The sequence below is a fragment of the Strix uralensis genome, chromosome 3 (genome assembly GCF_047716275.1).
Source record: "Strix uralensis isolate ZFMK-TIS-50842 chromosome 3, bStrUra1, whole genome shotgun sequence".
Classification (NCBI taxonomy): domain Eukaryota; kingdom Metazoa; phylum Chordata; class Aves; order Strigiformes; family Strigidae; genus Strix; species Strix uralensis.
In genome coordinates this window covers 7,058,474-7,073,098 of record NC_133974.1, presented here as the reverse complement: position 1 = coordinate 7,073,098, position 14,625 = coordinate 7,058,474, and the positions used below count along the sequence as shown (strand labels likewise).

The 14,625-nt window shown below is 42.9% G+C and overlaps 1 protein-coding gene and 1 pseudogene across 3 annotated transcripts in view; one reads left to right on the top strand and one right to left on the bottom strand.

Moving 5' to 3' along the window:
• The window catches only part of ADGRF5 (adhesion G protein-coupled receptor F5), a 50,732-nt gene that overhangs the window by 12,603 nt on the left and 23,504 nt on the right, over window positions 1-14,625 (top strand). For all 3 annotated transcript variants that reach the window (XM_074861421.1, XM_074861418.1, XM_074861419.1), the window contains exons 2-6: window positions 4,939-5,054; window positions 6,458-6,586; window positions 8,828-8,888; window positions 10,897-11,067; window positions 12,371-12,550. In XM_074861421.1, coding sequence (XP_074717522.1) covers window positions 6,482-6,586; window positions 8,828-8,888; window positions 10,897-11,067; window positions 12,371-12,550 — 517 coding nt within the window. In that variant the 5' untranslated portion in view covers window positions 4,939-5,054; window positions 6,458-6,481. The remainder of the gene's footprint in view (window positions 1-4,938; window positions 5,055-6,457; window positions 6,587-8,827; window positions 8,889-10,896; window positions 11,068-12,370; window positions 12,551-14,625) is intronic.
• On the bottom strand, window positions 374-643 carry LOC141941601 (mitochondrial import inner membrane translocase subunit Tim9 pseudogene; annotated as a pseudogene).

Genomic DNA, 14,625 nt, shown 5'->3' with positions numbered 1-14,625 from the left:
TTGAGCCTGTGATGGCTCTTTAAGTGCAGTCTCAGATGTTTAAACGTGGTCTGTGGTTGGAACTTTAAAACTTTAAAATCCAGGAAGTTCACAGTTTCTGGTGACATGATAGTACATGATGAACGCATACAGGAAAAAACAGCAGGACGATCAGGACATCCCCCTGTGCTCACATACCAAGTTGATTACATACCTAATGCTCTGACATTGCGCAATTTTCACATTCTGTAAAGTGAACCAAGATTTATCATACTTTTACAAACCAGGTTTGTTGATACAATATCTTGAGCAGAAACCCTCTTTTAAGGAATCCTTTCACCTTGCTGACATTCTTTCCCATTCCCACACCCCAAGGTAAACAAAGTGCTCTTGTCTAACAAGGCTGGCCAAACAGGCCTGCTTTAGCTGCCAGAGCTTTGTTCTGCTGAGTATAATACTCCTGAAATCTCATGGAGATCCTTTGTGCCATTTTTAAATACTTCTGTAGGCAGTGGTCTGAGCAAGTCATCTCTTCTGGTTTAACCTCTCTGCTAGTGAGATCCTTTATGCAATTCAGGAAGCAACTTTCTGTAAGTTTATTGTATGTTCCAAGAAACTCTTTGAACTGCTTGATCTGATCAGATTCCAGTATTTGTCTGGCCATATTCTACAGCCTGTGATTCAGTCACGTATTTGACTGCTTTTAGTGCTGTTGGCTGAAATATTTTGAAAAGCACAGTGGCACAAAAAAAAAAAAGGATGGGGAGGAGGGTTTAAATCAGATTGGTTTTCCAGTCAAGGGCTGGCAATGTGAAACGTGTGGATCCACCACAGATAACTTGCTCTAAGCCAAGGCTGCCCTCCTCTTCACCTCATCCTCGGCAATGGCACTGCTGCTTATCTAAATCTGCAAGGAGACAGCCAAGGGAGCAACACTGTGAAAACTACACAACTGTTTCTACAGGGATAGACCATGGACTTATGCTTGTGAGGGCAGAAAGGAAGAGGTTCTCCTTCTCCTTACCCTCCTGTCCTTCCTGCCAACCTCTCTTTCTTCCCCCTACCATGCTTGGGGCCACATATCTGTTCCTCTCCTTGCTTTGGCCCTGGCACTCACTGGGCCCTTCTCTGAGCTGATTAAACTCTCTCAGGTGCCTTGTTGCTGGTTTAGTTTTCTGCAGGGACAGTGAGTTAAATTGGCTCAGAGAGGGGTAAGAGGTGGTTGCAATTAGTACTGTAGATGTAGCCTCGGATTTCTGCTTGTTCAGATTCCTGGAACAGCTGAGGTGGGCAATAAACCAGACTGATGCCACTGCAAAAGTGGGGACAAGCTCGAAGGGCAACGAGGACATCAATCATGCCAATTTAATCACCTTAAAACTGCTGCAGAATGGCAAGCTGAGGGCTGACTCATCACATTCTGGGAAGCAGCAGGTGACCAGGTTTGCAGAAAAGGGAACAGGAATAGGCTGTATTGCTGCCAAGGACAATGCACCCTCAAGTTGGCTTATTGAAGAGAAGTTTACAGTCACGTACTGCGATATCCTCAGTATCCTTAGTGATGCTGGCACCTGCGAAGGCTGCAGGGCAAACTTTGCTAAACATGGAATTTGCTTTCTATGTCTCAGACCCAGCAAGAGGCAAAATGCAGTGACGTGTCTTAGGGCTGTTAGAAATAGCGCAACCAGCACACTCACCACAGCCAGCTGATAGAGAATTGAATACCTGATCCAAGCTCACTTTGACACAAAAATTACTACTACTGCTCTAGGCAGTTAACACCAAGGGCAACCCAAACTATGCCCAATGCTGCTGTGATAGCCACCCCTCCTGTTCCCCTGAAACAGCAAATGCCAGCTGGCAGCAAGACTCTACTGTAACTGCTGGACCAGCCCTGATGTCACAACCTTTTAATTCGGCAAGTAGTGTTGAAGTGGAAAAAGCATGTCACCTTATCAGGCACCTTATTGACTCTTTTGCTTTCATTTTCCTTCTGCAGTGTGACAATAAGTGACATTTACAGCTCAGTTGTCTACCTTGGAGATGTGCCCTTTTAGGATGCCCTGGTGTGTCCCACGTGGTCTTCAGCTGCTGCACAGTGGCTCTGGAGATCCCGGGGCACATCCACTTACCCCACGAGCCTATCACCTCCCCATGGACTTCTTATGAGAAGTCAGGATCTCCACAGGGACTGTGTTTCCACTCTGTGGGGGAAAAGGAACTCTTTCTATAGACTTGTCACCCAAATAAATCACTGTTTAAAAAATAATCCCCCCCAACATGAGTTTAATCCCAGGCTTTTCCACAGACACTGCACGAGTGCACACTGCTGTAGAAACAAATGCCATCGATACACTGGTTGTGGTTGAACACTGCTGGGACACCAGCCCCATTGCTATCTGGACAGATGTCTCCTGCTTCTGCAGTGGGTTCCTGGCTCCAGATTTTGTTCAAGGTAGAAAGGTACATAACGCATCAGAGTTTCCTCTGGTTCATGGGAATTTCCTGCTCTTTCTCACCTTCCACAGTAGTCATCAAGAACCATAGGTCTGCCTCTGTGTGCAGCTTCTCCAAGGGCACCAATACCAGGTCCAGCCCACAGTGAGGATGCTGTTAGCTCGAGTAGGAAAACTTTAGGGTTTTTCTTCCTTGTTATTTAAATCAAAACCCACAAACATTTTGCCATAGCTACAAAACATCATTTCACTGCTTTCAGTCCTCAACGCCCTCTTGTTAGAACCAATGAGGTGAGTAACAGCAGTGGAACAAGTTAGTCCACTTGACAAACTAATCTGCAGATAAGACACTGAAGGATTTAGATCAGTGCAGGGGGAAATAATGAGTATTACCTGATGAATGGTATCAGGAAATATGTCCTTTTACAATGCCTTGTGGGTTTTTTGCAGTGGCATCTCTGGTCAGCCTCACACTTGAAAATTGAGTGCAGGCTCTAGAGGCGACTTGTTTTCTGGGCAGTAATAACTAATTATACAGCTAATTATACAAGTCTTGGTTACCCTTTGAGAGAGCAGCCTAAGCTGTAATAGAAAGCAGAGGATGTTTAAAATGGAGCTAATTAGCAGATCTTCTCTTCAAATCACATGAAAAGGTAAATCATATTATATGTCTGGGTGTCTGCTTTATTTTCTAAAATGTATGCAATGGTAACTATTGTACTGGGTGGATTTGCAAGAGAGGGTGTAATTTTTCTGCAATATTTATGAAAAAGAGAAACTTACAGAAAAAGTAAAAAGAAGGTCATGTAGATCACCTGTGTCCTGGGTTAAAGTGAGACCTTGCTGTTTACCTCTAGGAATCTTCTGCACTTTAGAGTTAACTTTAAACAACATTTTTGAGCCTGAATGCTATGGAGAAGAAGAGATTTGGTAGCAAACCTGTGCTTCTTCTCTGGGACTAGTCAAAGATACTTATTGCCTCCCAGGAGACAGTTCATATGAGAATTTATGAATGTGTCCACATATCTTCTGTTTTACCAACAGCAGGTAGACAGAAACTTGAGAAATTTCTTGCTGAAAAATTTACAACAATTTTTTTTCAACAAGAAATTAAATGAACAAGAGGAACAGCCACATTACTTGAGAAGAACATTAATATTTTTCTCCATTTGCAATTTGTTTGCAAGTTTACAAATCTCCACTTGATATTTGTTTGCTATTTTTCTGGCTTTCGAGATACTGGTTTGGGAATTTTGGATTTTTAAATTGCTATCAAAGCCTGAGTAGCAGCATGATTCTCATTTACATGAGTTGTCCTCTGTTTGGTTTCTTATGTGTACAATTAACAGAGCATTTGGTCTCAGCTACATGGCTGCACAAAGGGTGTGTCTGAAAATAGAGGCTGACCCACAGCATTTGAATATGAATGCAAGTTTGGGAACAGTGCAAGATACATGCAAAACTGTAGCATATGATGTTTAACCTCATCATAAATTTTGTTTAATGACCTTTTTCCCTTTCTATTATGTTTCATTAACCCGTTACCAATGAAATACAAGTTCTTTGTACAGATTAAGCTATTGTACCATATGCTGTGAGCATATGCTGCATATACAAAACTATCAGAAATCTTTGTTTTGTTAGTGTTTCTATTATTAATTCATACCTCTATCTCAAGGACTTGTGTCACAGCTTATAAATTTGCAATCTTTTCCTCTTGATCCATTTTGATTCATCTTGGTCTTGGGACCAGCCAGATCCATGGAAGCCTTGAGGTTGTTACAAGTGAATGATGTCTTCAAGACAGCAAAACAGTCTCTTTTGTAGAATTCTGGTTATACTGATAGACATGCCCAGGAAACAGAAGAAACTTTTCCCTACCTTTTTTTCTAATTCTGCCAGCCATTCATCTATTGCAATAAAAAAGCCTGTAACAGTCTTTTTTTTTAATGAATTTTGGGCTGGGAGGGGAGGATGTTCTGAATCAGTGAGATGTCTTGCTTTCTGCTTATTACTATATAGGAGCATAAGTGCAGACATACTGTATCAGCTCAGATGTCTAGATAGCACAGTTGGGTTTTTTCCTCTGTTGCTACCCTAAAATATCTTAAAATTAATTTTCCTTTTTTAATTGCATCTCAGAATTCAGTCGACATTTCTTCACACCCCATTTCTGAGTGTAATAGTCAGTTCAGAGTCCATCACAGAATGCATGAAGTCAGGGTCATTTCTTTCTACCTTACACTTATCAGTGTTGAATTTCATGAATTTCATGACCCAGTCACTCAGTATGCCATGATCTCTATGCAGATGTTCACAGGCAGACTTTGTTAGTCTCAATCAGTTAAAATTTTCCACAGTGTCGTATCACTAATCACTGCCACATGACTTGAAAACAGAGGGTAAAACACAGACTTACACGCATGTTCCTGCAGAGCTCTGGTGATGACATCTCTCTATTGGAAAAGTAAATAAATAATTTCTTCCTACTTTTGTCTCCTAGCTTTTAACCAAGCCAGTATCCATGTGATGTCTCACTACAAACAAATCGCTCTAAGAATCACCTTTGGTGAGAAACCCTGACAAATCCCTGCTGGAAACCCACGTCGGTGACATCAGGTATATTGCTTGGCTATAAGCTCATTGCTGTCCTCTATCCATTCACAAGGTGAGACCACAGATCATGTTCATATTATAATTCTCCATCATGGGCTCTTCTGAGCAGGAAAGTCACAATGCAGCTCCCTGTCGACTTGGGAGCACCAGCTCTGATATGCAAAATGGTGGCAATAGACAGCCATTGCCAGTGTTCATTTTCATCTCAGGAGGTGCTGATTTTTCTGCTTTCACCTGGTGATTCACAGACTTTCAAAGCCTGAGTTTGTATGAACATCTTTTTCAGTACAAAAAAATAATTTTACAAAAGCTTAGGATTTTAATCAAGCTGATGTTACCCACTCAGGTACTGTTCAGTACTATTCTTAGCAGTCTTTTCTCAGCGCTTTCCTTTCTTAAAACGATTTTCACAATCTGTTTGGGTTCTGCCTTTTCATGTAGTTCTCCACTAGCTGTTTATTCTGGTGCTAGGGAAGTGCTTTCTTAGGAATAATCAGAAAGTGCATATTCATAGAAAAATACATATTTTTACATATTCTTCAGCTCCTTTTCTCTATTCCCTCTGGTTGCATAAATGTGTCAGCACCTGTTATAAGGGTCCATGCAAGTTTTGCCTCTCCCTTTATGCTTCATCATCCAATCTACTGCATCAGTAAATTAGCTTAGGTATTAATGAGCTGGAAAAAGTTGGGTTTTTTCTGGGTTTTGATTTCAGGCACCACATTATATTCTGGTGTGTCAGTATTCTTGGGTTCTAGGTTATTTACTTGTTATCTTCAGTGCAATTAATGGAGGTGTATACTAAAAATTCAAAATTACATGGATTTTGTTCCAGGAGATACCACTCTTCATTGTTTTCCTCCTTAGCCAAGGGGTAACAAAACTCTAGAAATCTGTAGTTGATCCCATGATGTTACTACAGCCCTCTCCAGAGTGGGACATGGCCGGTAGCAGAGCTCTCCCTGCTGCAATGGGACAGGCCCTCACTTACAGCAACATTTCTAACTATTCCCTCATGTTCTGGATGTGTGTTTGCCAGGTAGCACTGTGTGGAACATTTGAAGATTCAAAGTCAACTTTTCTCATGGCAGATTAATTTCTAGCACCTCGTTTGTCCCTTTTAGGAATCTACTTAGGACTGCTTTCTCCAAGTGATTTCTTTCTCCCTGTTTTGAGTAGGTACAGCTGACATGAAAAAAAAAAAAAAGAGATATAAGGGAAACAGTCTGGTGACAGTGGCAGAGGAATAAGTACAGACCTTGGTCTGTGCTCTGTCTTGCATGGAGTGAACAGGGAGAATGTGCTGAAAAAGTCTGAACATACGATCTTCATAGAGTGTGTTGGTATTTCCTACTGTACGAGTCGGCTGAAAATTCCCTGGTCCTTTTGCTTCATTTTCCTCTCAGGCTGTACAGCAGTCACTGGACACAATGCCGTCCCCAATTACTGCAGGTCTCCACTGCCTGTTTCTACTGGTCACAGCATGTTGCCAGACATCACAGGGCTCAGATTTCAATCCATTCATCCAATATGTGGTGAGTATCCTTTCCCAGCCCCACTGGTTTTCATTTGGTCTCTACTTGTAGCACCCAGCTGCTACAGCTCTCCTTTACATCCATAAAAGCTTAGAAGTTGGTATAAGATCAGGAAACTGAACCCAGGGTCGTCCGAGTGCGTAAAAGAGAGAGAGAAATCCAGGAACTGGGCTCTTCCTGCTTCCCAGTCTTAAAGCCTCTCCAGAAGGAACTGAGTGAAACTTCTCACTTGTTTCTCACTTGTATTAGTCTGCAAGGGATTTAAATTGCTGTCCTTGGAGCTAAGCCTAGGTAACAGTTACATGGACATGTTCCTGGATGGGATTCGTCCATCCTGTGGGACAGAGAAACCAAATAAATCTTGCCTAGAATTGGCATGCCAACAAAACTAGCTCTGGCACAAAGGTGCTTACAGGTAGGTGACAGAAGTCTCACCACTTAACAGCAGGACAAGTACACATGACCAAAATGACACTCCTGAGTGACTTGTGTTTAAACGTTGCCCTTGGACTCAGACTTCAGTTTCCCACTTTTTCAACAATCCTCACATACCTCTTTTGCTTCATCAGTAGTGTGAATTATGGAAAGCCATTTTGTGCTTCATCCTGTATATGAGTTTGTTAACAGACAGTTTCTGCACAAATAGTCCCTAACTAGAAAGGACAAAGAGGAATAGAGAAACAAAGAGGCTGACCAAGTGGAAGTTAGTATAGTCTGGTAAAGAAAACTAGTCTACAAATTTACCAACTCTTGGTCTATCACAATTATTATTAGACCAGAAAATACTTCTTTTGTCTTCTGCATTATGAACCCTATCAAGCCAAAATGTATTCTAACATCTATGTTCAGCCCCTAGCACCCCAGGGACTGACCAGAACACAATGGGCTTTTTTGAGCAGGTTGAAAAAAGAAAAAGAAATGTAAAGAGGAAGGTGGGAACTCCTTAAGCTGTTTCTGCCTCCATCCCCTGTCTTGGCAAACTAAGTTATAACTGGTTCCAGCAGCCTCATCTGCCCTTTGGCAGATGTCTAATAGTGACCAAGTATCTTCTTTGCTCTGGTTTTTTCAAACTGACTCCATCTCAGCACTTAGGCATTTTCACGAGCGGAGTAACACCTCATTTTTTAACATCATTGATCCACAGTACACCCTGCAAATGAGTCATTATTTAATGGTGTGAAATATGTGAAGTGTTTAAGAATGTAGCAATACCCTGCAGTTGTGTGGGAGAATAATTGAAAAAGGAAACCACTGAGTCCAAACCTGGAGGAATAAGTGGATCAGTGGTGGGCTTTCTGTACGTCTCGCAGCTAGTCTCTAAGCTGAAAGGTAGTACCCCTAGCAGTGCAAAAAATGCCAACGCACCTTGAGATCTTCACTGCCAGCACAGCTGTGATACGAAGCTCAGCTCTAATCACACACCAGATGGTTCCTTTATGTAAAGAGATGACTTAAGAGTTGCCAAGCTATTCACTCTTTCTGTAAATAAAGATTTCAGTAGGAATCAAGAAACTGGCAACGCCACACATTTCCTGCCTGCGTCTTTGCTTGTTCTTTAGCCTTTCTTGCTAACTGTGGTGCCAGTGTATTTTTAGGGCATGATTAAAAAAATAAGATGGTCTGCATCTCACTTGGCTGCACCCTGCATGAACCCAGTCATATTGAAATTGTGCCACCACTGCCCTGGTCAACTGTGTGCTACTGATGGCCCACAAAATATCTGACCTGACACCTGAGCTGGAGCCAAGACATTTCAATTCCCTTTCTACTCCTACTCAGGCTAGCTTTGCTGCTGAAGAGCTGGAAGCTCAGAGCAAAAAGGAAAGCAAAGGGTAATATGAGTCCATTTTCTGGATTCAAAGGCTGAGTGGGCAATTTCCCAAGCAGTTTGCAAGGCTGGCCCAAGACTAAGTGCACTGCATCAGCCCCATAGCCAGTTTGCAGCTCAGATGCAGAATTCATGCTAAGATGAGGCAATTGCCTTGCAGAGATATGCAAAGAGTCACCTGCAAACTCAGTACATCCCTCAGCGGGTGTTTAACATTTCCCTGCTTGGTAGATACAAATATTCTGTTTAAAGAGGAAGATTGGGGTGGGGTGGGGGAAGCAGGGGGCTGAGATTGGTGGAGGGAAAAAAATTATCTATGCCGGTATTCTCTTCACTAATTCTTTCAGGCCAACAATGGCAGCTAAAGCTTCACTTTGTTTTTTTCTCAGAGCTTCACTCTCTTTCTTCCACAGATTGACAGTGCGCTAGGAGAGGAAAGCTTCCAGTCAGAGATGCAAAGGCAGAAGCGAAACAGTACGTACACAAACGTGTGGTAACAGAGAAGGTTTCTAGTAAGCCAAGGGTGCAGTTGCTGTTGGGGACAGCATCTCTTGAGGTACTGAACTGCGATCATCAAGGGGGAGGTAGCTGTTGTGGTTTAACCCCAGCCAGCAGCTGAGCACCACACAGCCACTCACTCACTCTCCCACAGTGGGATGGGGGACAGAATCAGAAGAGTAAAAGTGAGAAAACTCATGGGTTGAGATAAAGACAGTTTTATCAGTAAAGCAAAACAAGGAATTCATTCACTACTTCCCAACAGCAGGCAGGTGTTCAGCCATTTCCAGGAAAGCAGGGCTCCATCACACGTCACAGTTACTTGGGAAGACATACACCATAACTCGGAATGTCTTCCCCTTTCTTCTTCTTCTCCTAGCTTTTATTGCTGAGCATGACATCATATGGTGTGGACATCATATGCCAGGTCATATGGTGCGTGACATCATATTAGTCAGCTGGGGTCAGTTGTCCCAGCTGTGTCCCTTTCCAACTTCTTGTGCACCCCCAACCTACTTGCTGGAAAGAGTTGTAAAAAAAGAAAGCCTCGGTGCTGTGTAAGCACAGTTCAACAATGACTAAATTGTTGTGTTATCAACACTGTTTTCATTACAAATCCAAAATACAGCCCCATACGAGCTACTATGAAGAAATTTAAGTCTACCCCAGCCAAAACCAGAACAGTAATAAAGGCACAAACAAAAGAGGTGGAAACGTCTGTCTTGTCAGAGATTGACATAGAATCATAGAATGGTTTGGATTGGGAGGGACATTTAAAAGTCATCTAGTCCACCCGCCCTGCAACGAGCAGGGACATCTTCAACTAGATCAGGTTGCTCAGAGCCCCATCCAACCTGACCTTAAATGTTTCCAGGGATGGGGCACCTACAGCCTCTCTGGGCAACTTGTTCCAGTGTTTCACCACTCACACTGTAAAAAATGTCTTGCTTATATCTAGTCTAAATCTACCCTCTTTCAGTTTAAAACCATTAACCCTTGTGCTATCACAACAGAGCCCAGTAAAATGTCCATCCCCATCTTTCTTATAAGCCCCCTTTAAGTACTGAAAGGCCACTATAAGATCTCCCTGGACCCTTCTCTTCTCCAGGCTGAACAACCCCAACTCTCTCAGCCTGTCCTCACAGGGGAGGTGTTCCAGCCCTGTGATCATTTTCGTGGCCTCCTCTGGACCCTCTTCAACAGGTCCATTTCTGTTGTGTGCTGAGGACCCCAGAGCTGGACACAGTACTCCAGGTGGGGTCTCACGAGAGTGGAGGGGCAGAATCTCCTCCCTTGACCTGCTGGTCATGCTTCTTTTGATGCAACCCAGGCTTTCTGGTCTGCAAGCGCACATTCCTGGCTCATGTCTAGCTTTTCATCCACCAGTACCCCCTAAGTGCTTCTCAGGAGAGCTGCTCTCAATCTCTCATCTGAGGATTGTCCTGGGGCGAAAACTGGGGATTGGCCTGACCCAGAAACAGGACCTTCCACTAGGCTTTGTTAAACTTCATGAGGTTCACATGGGCCCACTTCTCAAGCTCGTCCAGGTCCCTCTAGATGCCATCAATGTGATGACATATATGAGCACAGCTTCTATGCAAGTTGAAATGCATGGTGTAGAAAAGCATCTAAGCCAGACAGGGGTCACAAGATATTCCTGTATGGCTTCAGTCTATGGTTGACAACCCATCCACTTGCTGAGTCAAAGGAGAGAAGAGATGAGACAGCTTTTCCCTGTATATATTACGCCATTTGTATCAGCTTCCTATTGCTCTGAGACCAAAGAAATACGGCTTTTGTCAGACAAGAAACAGATAAAACATGTGCAGAACATCTGCTGAGTAGGAAGGAAGATTTCCTAAGCAGAATGCTACACTAAGCTACTATCAAATAGCAACAAAGAGCCCTAATGCCAAACTGGAAGCCATAATTTGTGATTTACCCTCACACAGAGCTTTGCAGTCTCATGCTATTTCTCTTTCAGTGCTTTTTTTTGACCTTCCCCCTGTGGAGTACACCGTTGACATTGAAGTAAGCCTTATGGATTCGTCTTTTCTGGAGCCAATCAAAGACCATTTCAAAAACCTTACACTTCCACTTTCAACAAATATTTCAAATGCAGAAATGACAGTTTCAAACATCAACATTACAACAGGTGGGTTGGTTATTTATTTTTATATTCTGAGTGATGTCTTTTTTGCCAGTATATGATCTCTCCCAGTTTTACCATCCATCACGGTTAGAAATCAGCAAAATTGAACTATCTTTGTTACCTACTGAAAGACCCAACAAGACTGAAGCTCTAACACACAACTGCATGTTTTGTGATCTGCATTCCACCACACCTCTTTATATAAAGTTGGCATTAGGAATAGCCCTGGATGTTTTTCTTTTCCTAAGGAAGGGACAAAGTCAGAGGAAGCCTGAGCCAAAGGAGTTTGCTCCAGTTTGACTAACAAGCAGTCTCAGTTACTTTCAAGTTACAGGAAACTGCGACAGTGATTATCAGACTGTTTACTTCCCTTCACTTGCATTTGGAATGTAAATCGCTGTAAGAGCCTGTCCTCTGACCCTGACAGAGTGCATGAGATGCAGTCTTTTCCTGATACAGCTCACTAAACGTATTCTTACAGGGCGAGGTATCTGACAGGTTTTATTACATGAATTGTGGTTGTGCAACATCACATCCAAGTAACTAATACAGTGGAGGATATACAAACACACCAAGGATTTACAACAGTAGAGGAGGGAAATTTGGTACCTTCCTATCGCTGGCCCATAAAGCAGTGAAAGGAAGTGTTCATCAGTTCTCAAAACAACATGCAAATGGATATTTTAAGGCCTTCAGGGTCACATGCAGTGTGTGAAAATCACTTTGTTAATATCTTTCTTTGCCAATGGCACATTAAGAGCAGAAAAATTTACAGTGAAGTGGTTTTGTTTTGGTTTTTAATTAGAATATATGTCTTTAAAGCACTTTTTGATAATGTTACCTTCGCTCATGCAGCATCTGTCAGGATACAGTCAGAATGACACAACACCTCACTAGCCACTGGGACTTTGAAAGACCATTACATGCTCCTACAATCTTTAAATGCCTAAACATTTGCTTTCAGCCCATGCAATACAGAAATATCCAATTTGCAAACTCTCATAGGATGCTGGCCAATATGCCAGATAAATTTTTAGGATCAGGCTTCACATCTCCATTCAATTACTTAAAAGTAATTGTTCAGACTTATCCCTGTACTAGTCTGGCTTCCATTTCTGGTGAGTCATTTATTAGCAGTATAGTAAGACCTGCAAGGCATCAGATCATCATGCTTGCATTATTCAAGTGAACTCACAAGAAAGGCAACATTTAGTGGAGATCACTGGTATAAAGATACAGCAGGGTAAATATGCAATATGTTATGCCCTGTTTTACATTCTCATAGTATTTCTCTGTCTGACACTAGTCTGTCTGCCCAGTGGTGAGAACAATAGCTGTTGTTCTTGTGAAAATGGATATGCCTGGCCAAGTGCGGTGTGCAGTGACTTGATAACCTGCCCTTCTGTCAGCCTAGCACTCGACCTGCCCTGCAGCTACATGATGGAAATGCCTTTCTACGGGCCTTACTGTAAGCCTCAGACCGAAGGTAAGGAGAAACATTGAACTTTGTCATTATACGACTCATATACTGGTTAGAAGATGGAATAGTGTTAAAGGTGTGATAAAGGGGCACACCAGGACTGAGTTGGCTACCACATGGATGAATGTGGAAAGTCTGTAGTGATGGTCTGGAGCTCTTCTCTTTGTGATGTGTGTCCACCTTGACCCAAGTACTTGCAGATATTTAGTGTTATACTGGAGCCCCAGCCCCTGGAATCACTTACATGCCCCTTTGGGACTTCCAGGTTCTGCTAAGCAAAGCAAGTTTCATCTCATCAGATTTTCAACAAAGGAACTTACAAATGTTACCAAAGTGTGCCATAGTGCTCAAGAGAAAAGAAGGAACAAAAAACCCCCAGCATTTGTTTGGTTTTATTTCATGACTCTCATGACAAGGTGCCCATGAGTTTTTAGGAACCTGACTGATGACTGGACACTTAGGCTTGTCAGCACTGGGGTGGAGCACTACTTGTTGTCTTTGCAATCCAAGAGAAACCCCCATGAGGCTCTGCCTCTGATTTGTGATGGGGCAGTATGCAGAGATACCCAGAGGTGGCCCTAGAGCTGGAAGCAATCCAGTGCTGTCAGCATCCCCATTCTAATCAGCTCTGCTTAGTGGCAATGCTTTTATCATAGGGCAGGCCCACATCAATACTGCTGTACTTTTTCAAGGACTAGAGCTAGTATCTCCTCCACGTGGAAGTCGCACACTCCTTAGAAATCCAGGGCCCTGGGTACAATGCTCCTTACTTCATGGTATAGACATATCCTTAAATGGACCCAGCTTAGAAAATTCCAGTATTTTATATTCTAAGCATTTTATATTCTTTTGTGCCCACTGATGGGTGTTCACTCAGAATATTACCTTCCTAAAGTCTTTGAGGATCTTTCCATTCATTTCAGTGAAACATAGGTGGAGATTCATCCTGTGTAACTTTCACTGTGTGAAAGTTGAGTATCTCATCAAAGTTATTCATCCAAACTGTATAACTGGAGCAATACAGCAATTTAACCATTGTAGAAAAGCTGTCTATCACCTTCTGAATCTATCACCTTCTGAAAGTGTCTACAGCTTTGTATCAACTAGAGAGGGAGTCTAGATATCTAGCAGATGCCAGGCATTTAAATTAGATAGAGAAAACTAGGAGAAACCCAACTTCCCTATTATACAGAGGAATCTTGACAAGTTGTAAGATTTTGATTTAGGATTAGGATGGCTTCACAAAGGGCAAATTATGCCTGACTAATCTAGTGGTTTTATAGGATGGAGTGGCTGCATCAGTGGACAAGGGAAGAGCTACAGATGTCACCTACCTAGACTTCTGTAAGGTCTTTGATACGATCCCCCACAACATTCTTGCTTCTAAATTGAAGACATATGGGTCTGGCAGATGGGCTGTTAGATGAATAAAGAACTGGTTGGGTGGTCACGTCCAAAGAGTTATAGTCAATTGATCAACATCCAAGTAGAAGTCAGTAACAAGTGATATCCTCAAGGATCTGTAATATTTAATATCTTCATCAATGACATAGAGAGTGGGATTGAGTGCCCCCTCAACAAGTGCGCAGATGACACTAAGCTGAGTGATGGACTTGATTCGCTAGAGGGAAGGGATGTCATCCAGAAGGACCTTGACCACTCAAGAAATGGGCCTGTGCCAATCTCATGAAGTTCAACAAGGCCAAGTGCAAGGTCCTTCACCTCAGTCAGGGCAATCCCCAGTATCAGCACAGTCTGGGGGATGAAGGAATTGAGAGCAGCTCTCCTGAGAAGGACTTAGGGGGTACTGGTGGATGAAAAGCTAGACATGAGCCAGGAATGTGCGCTTGCAGACCAGAAAGCCAACTGTATCCTGGGCTGCATCAAAAGCAGCATGACCAGCAGGTCATTCTGCCCCTCCACTCTCGTGAGACCCCACCTGGAGTACTGTGTCCAGCTCTGGGGTCCTCAGCACACGACAGAAATGGACCTGTTGAAGAGGGTCCAGAGGAGGCCACGAAAATGATCACAGGGCTGGAACACCTCCCCTGTGAGGACAGGCTGAGAGAGTTGGGGTTGTT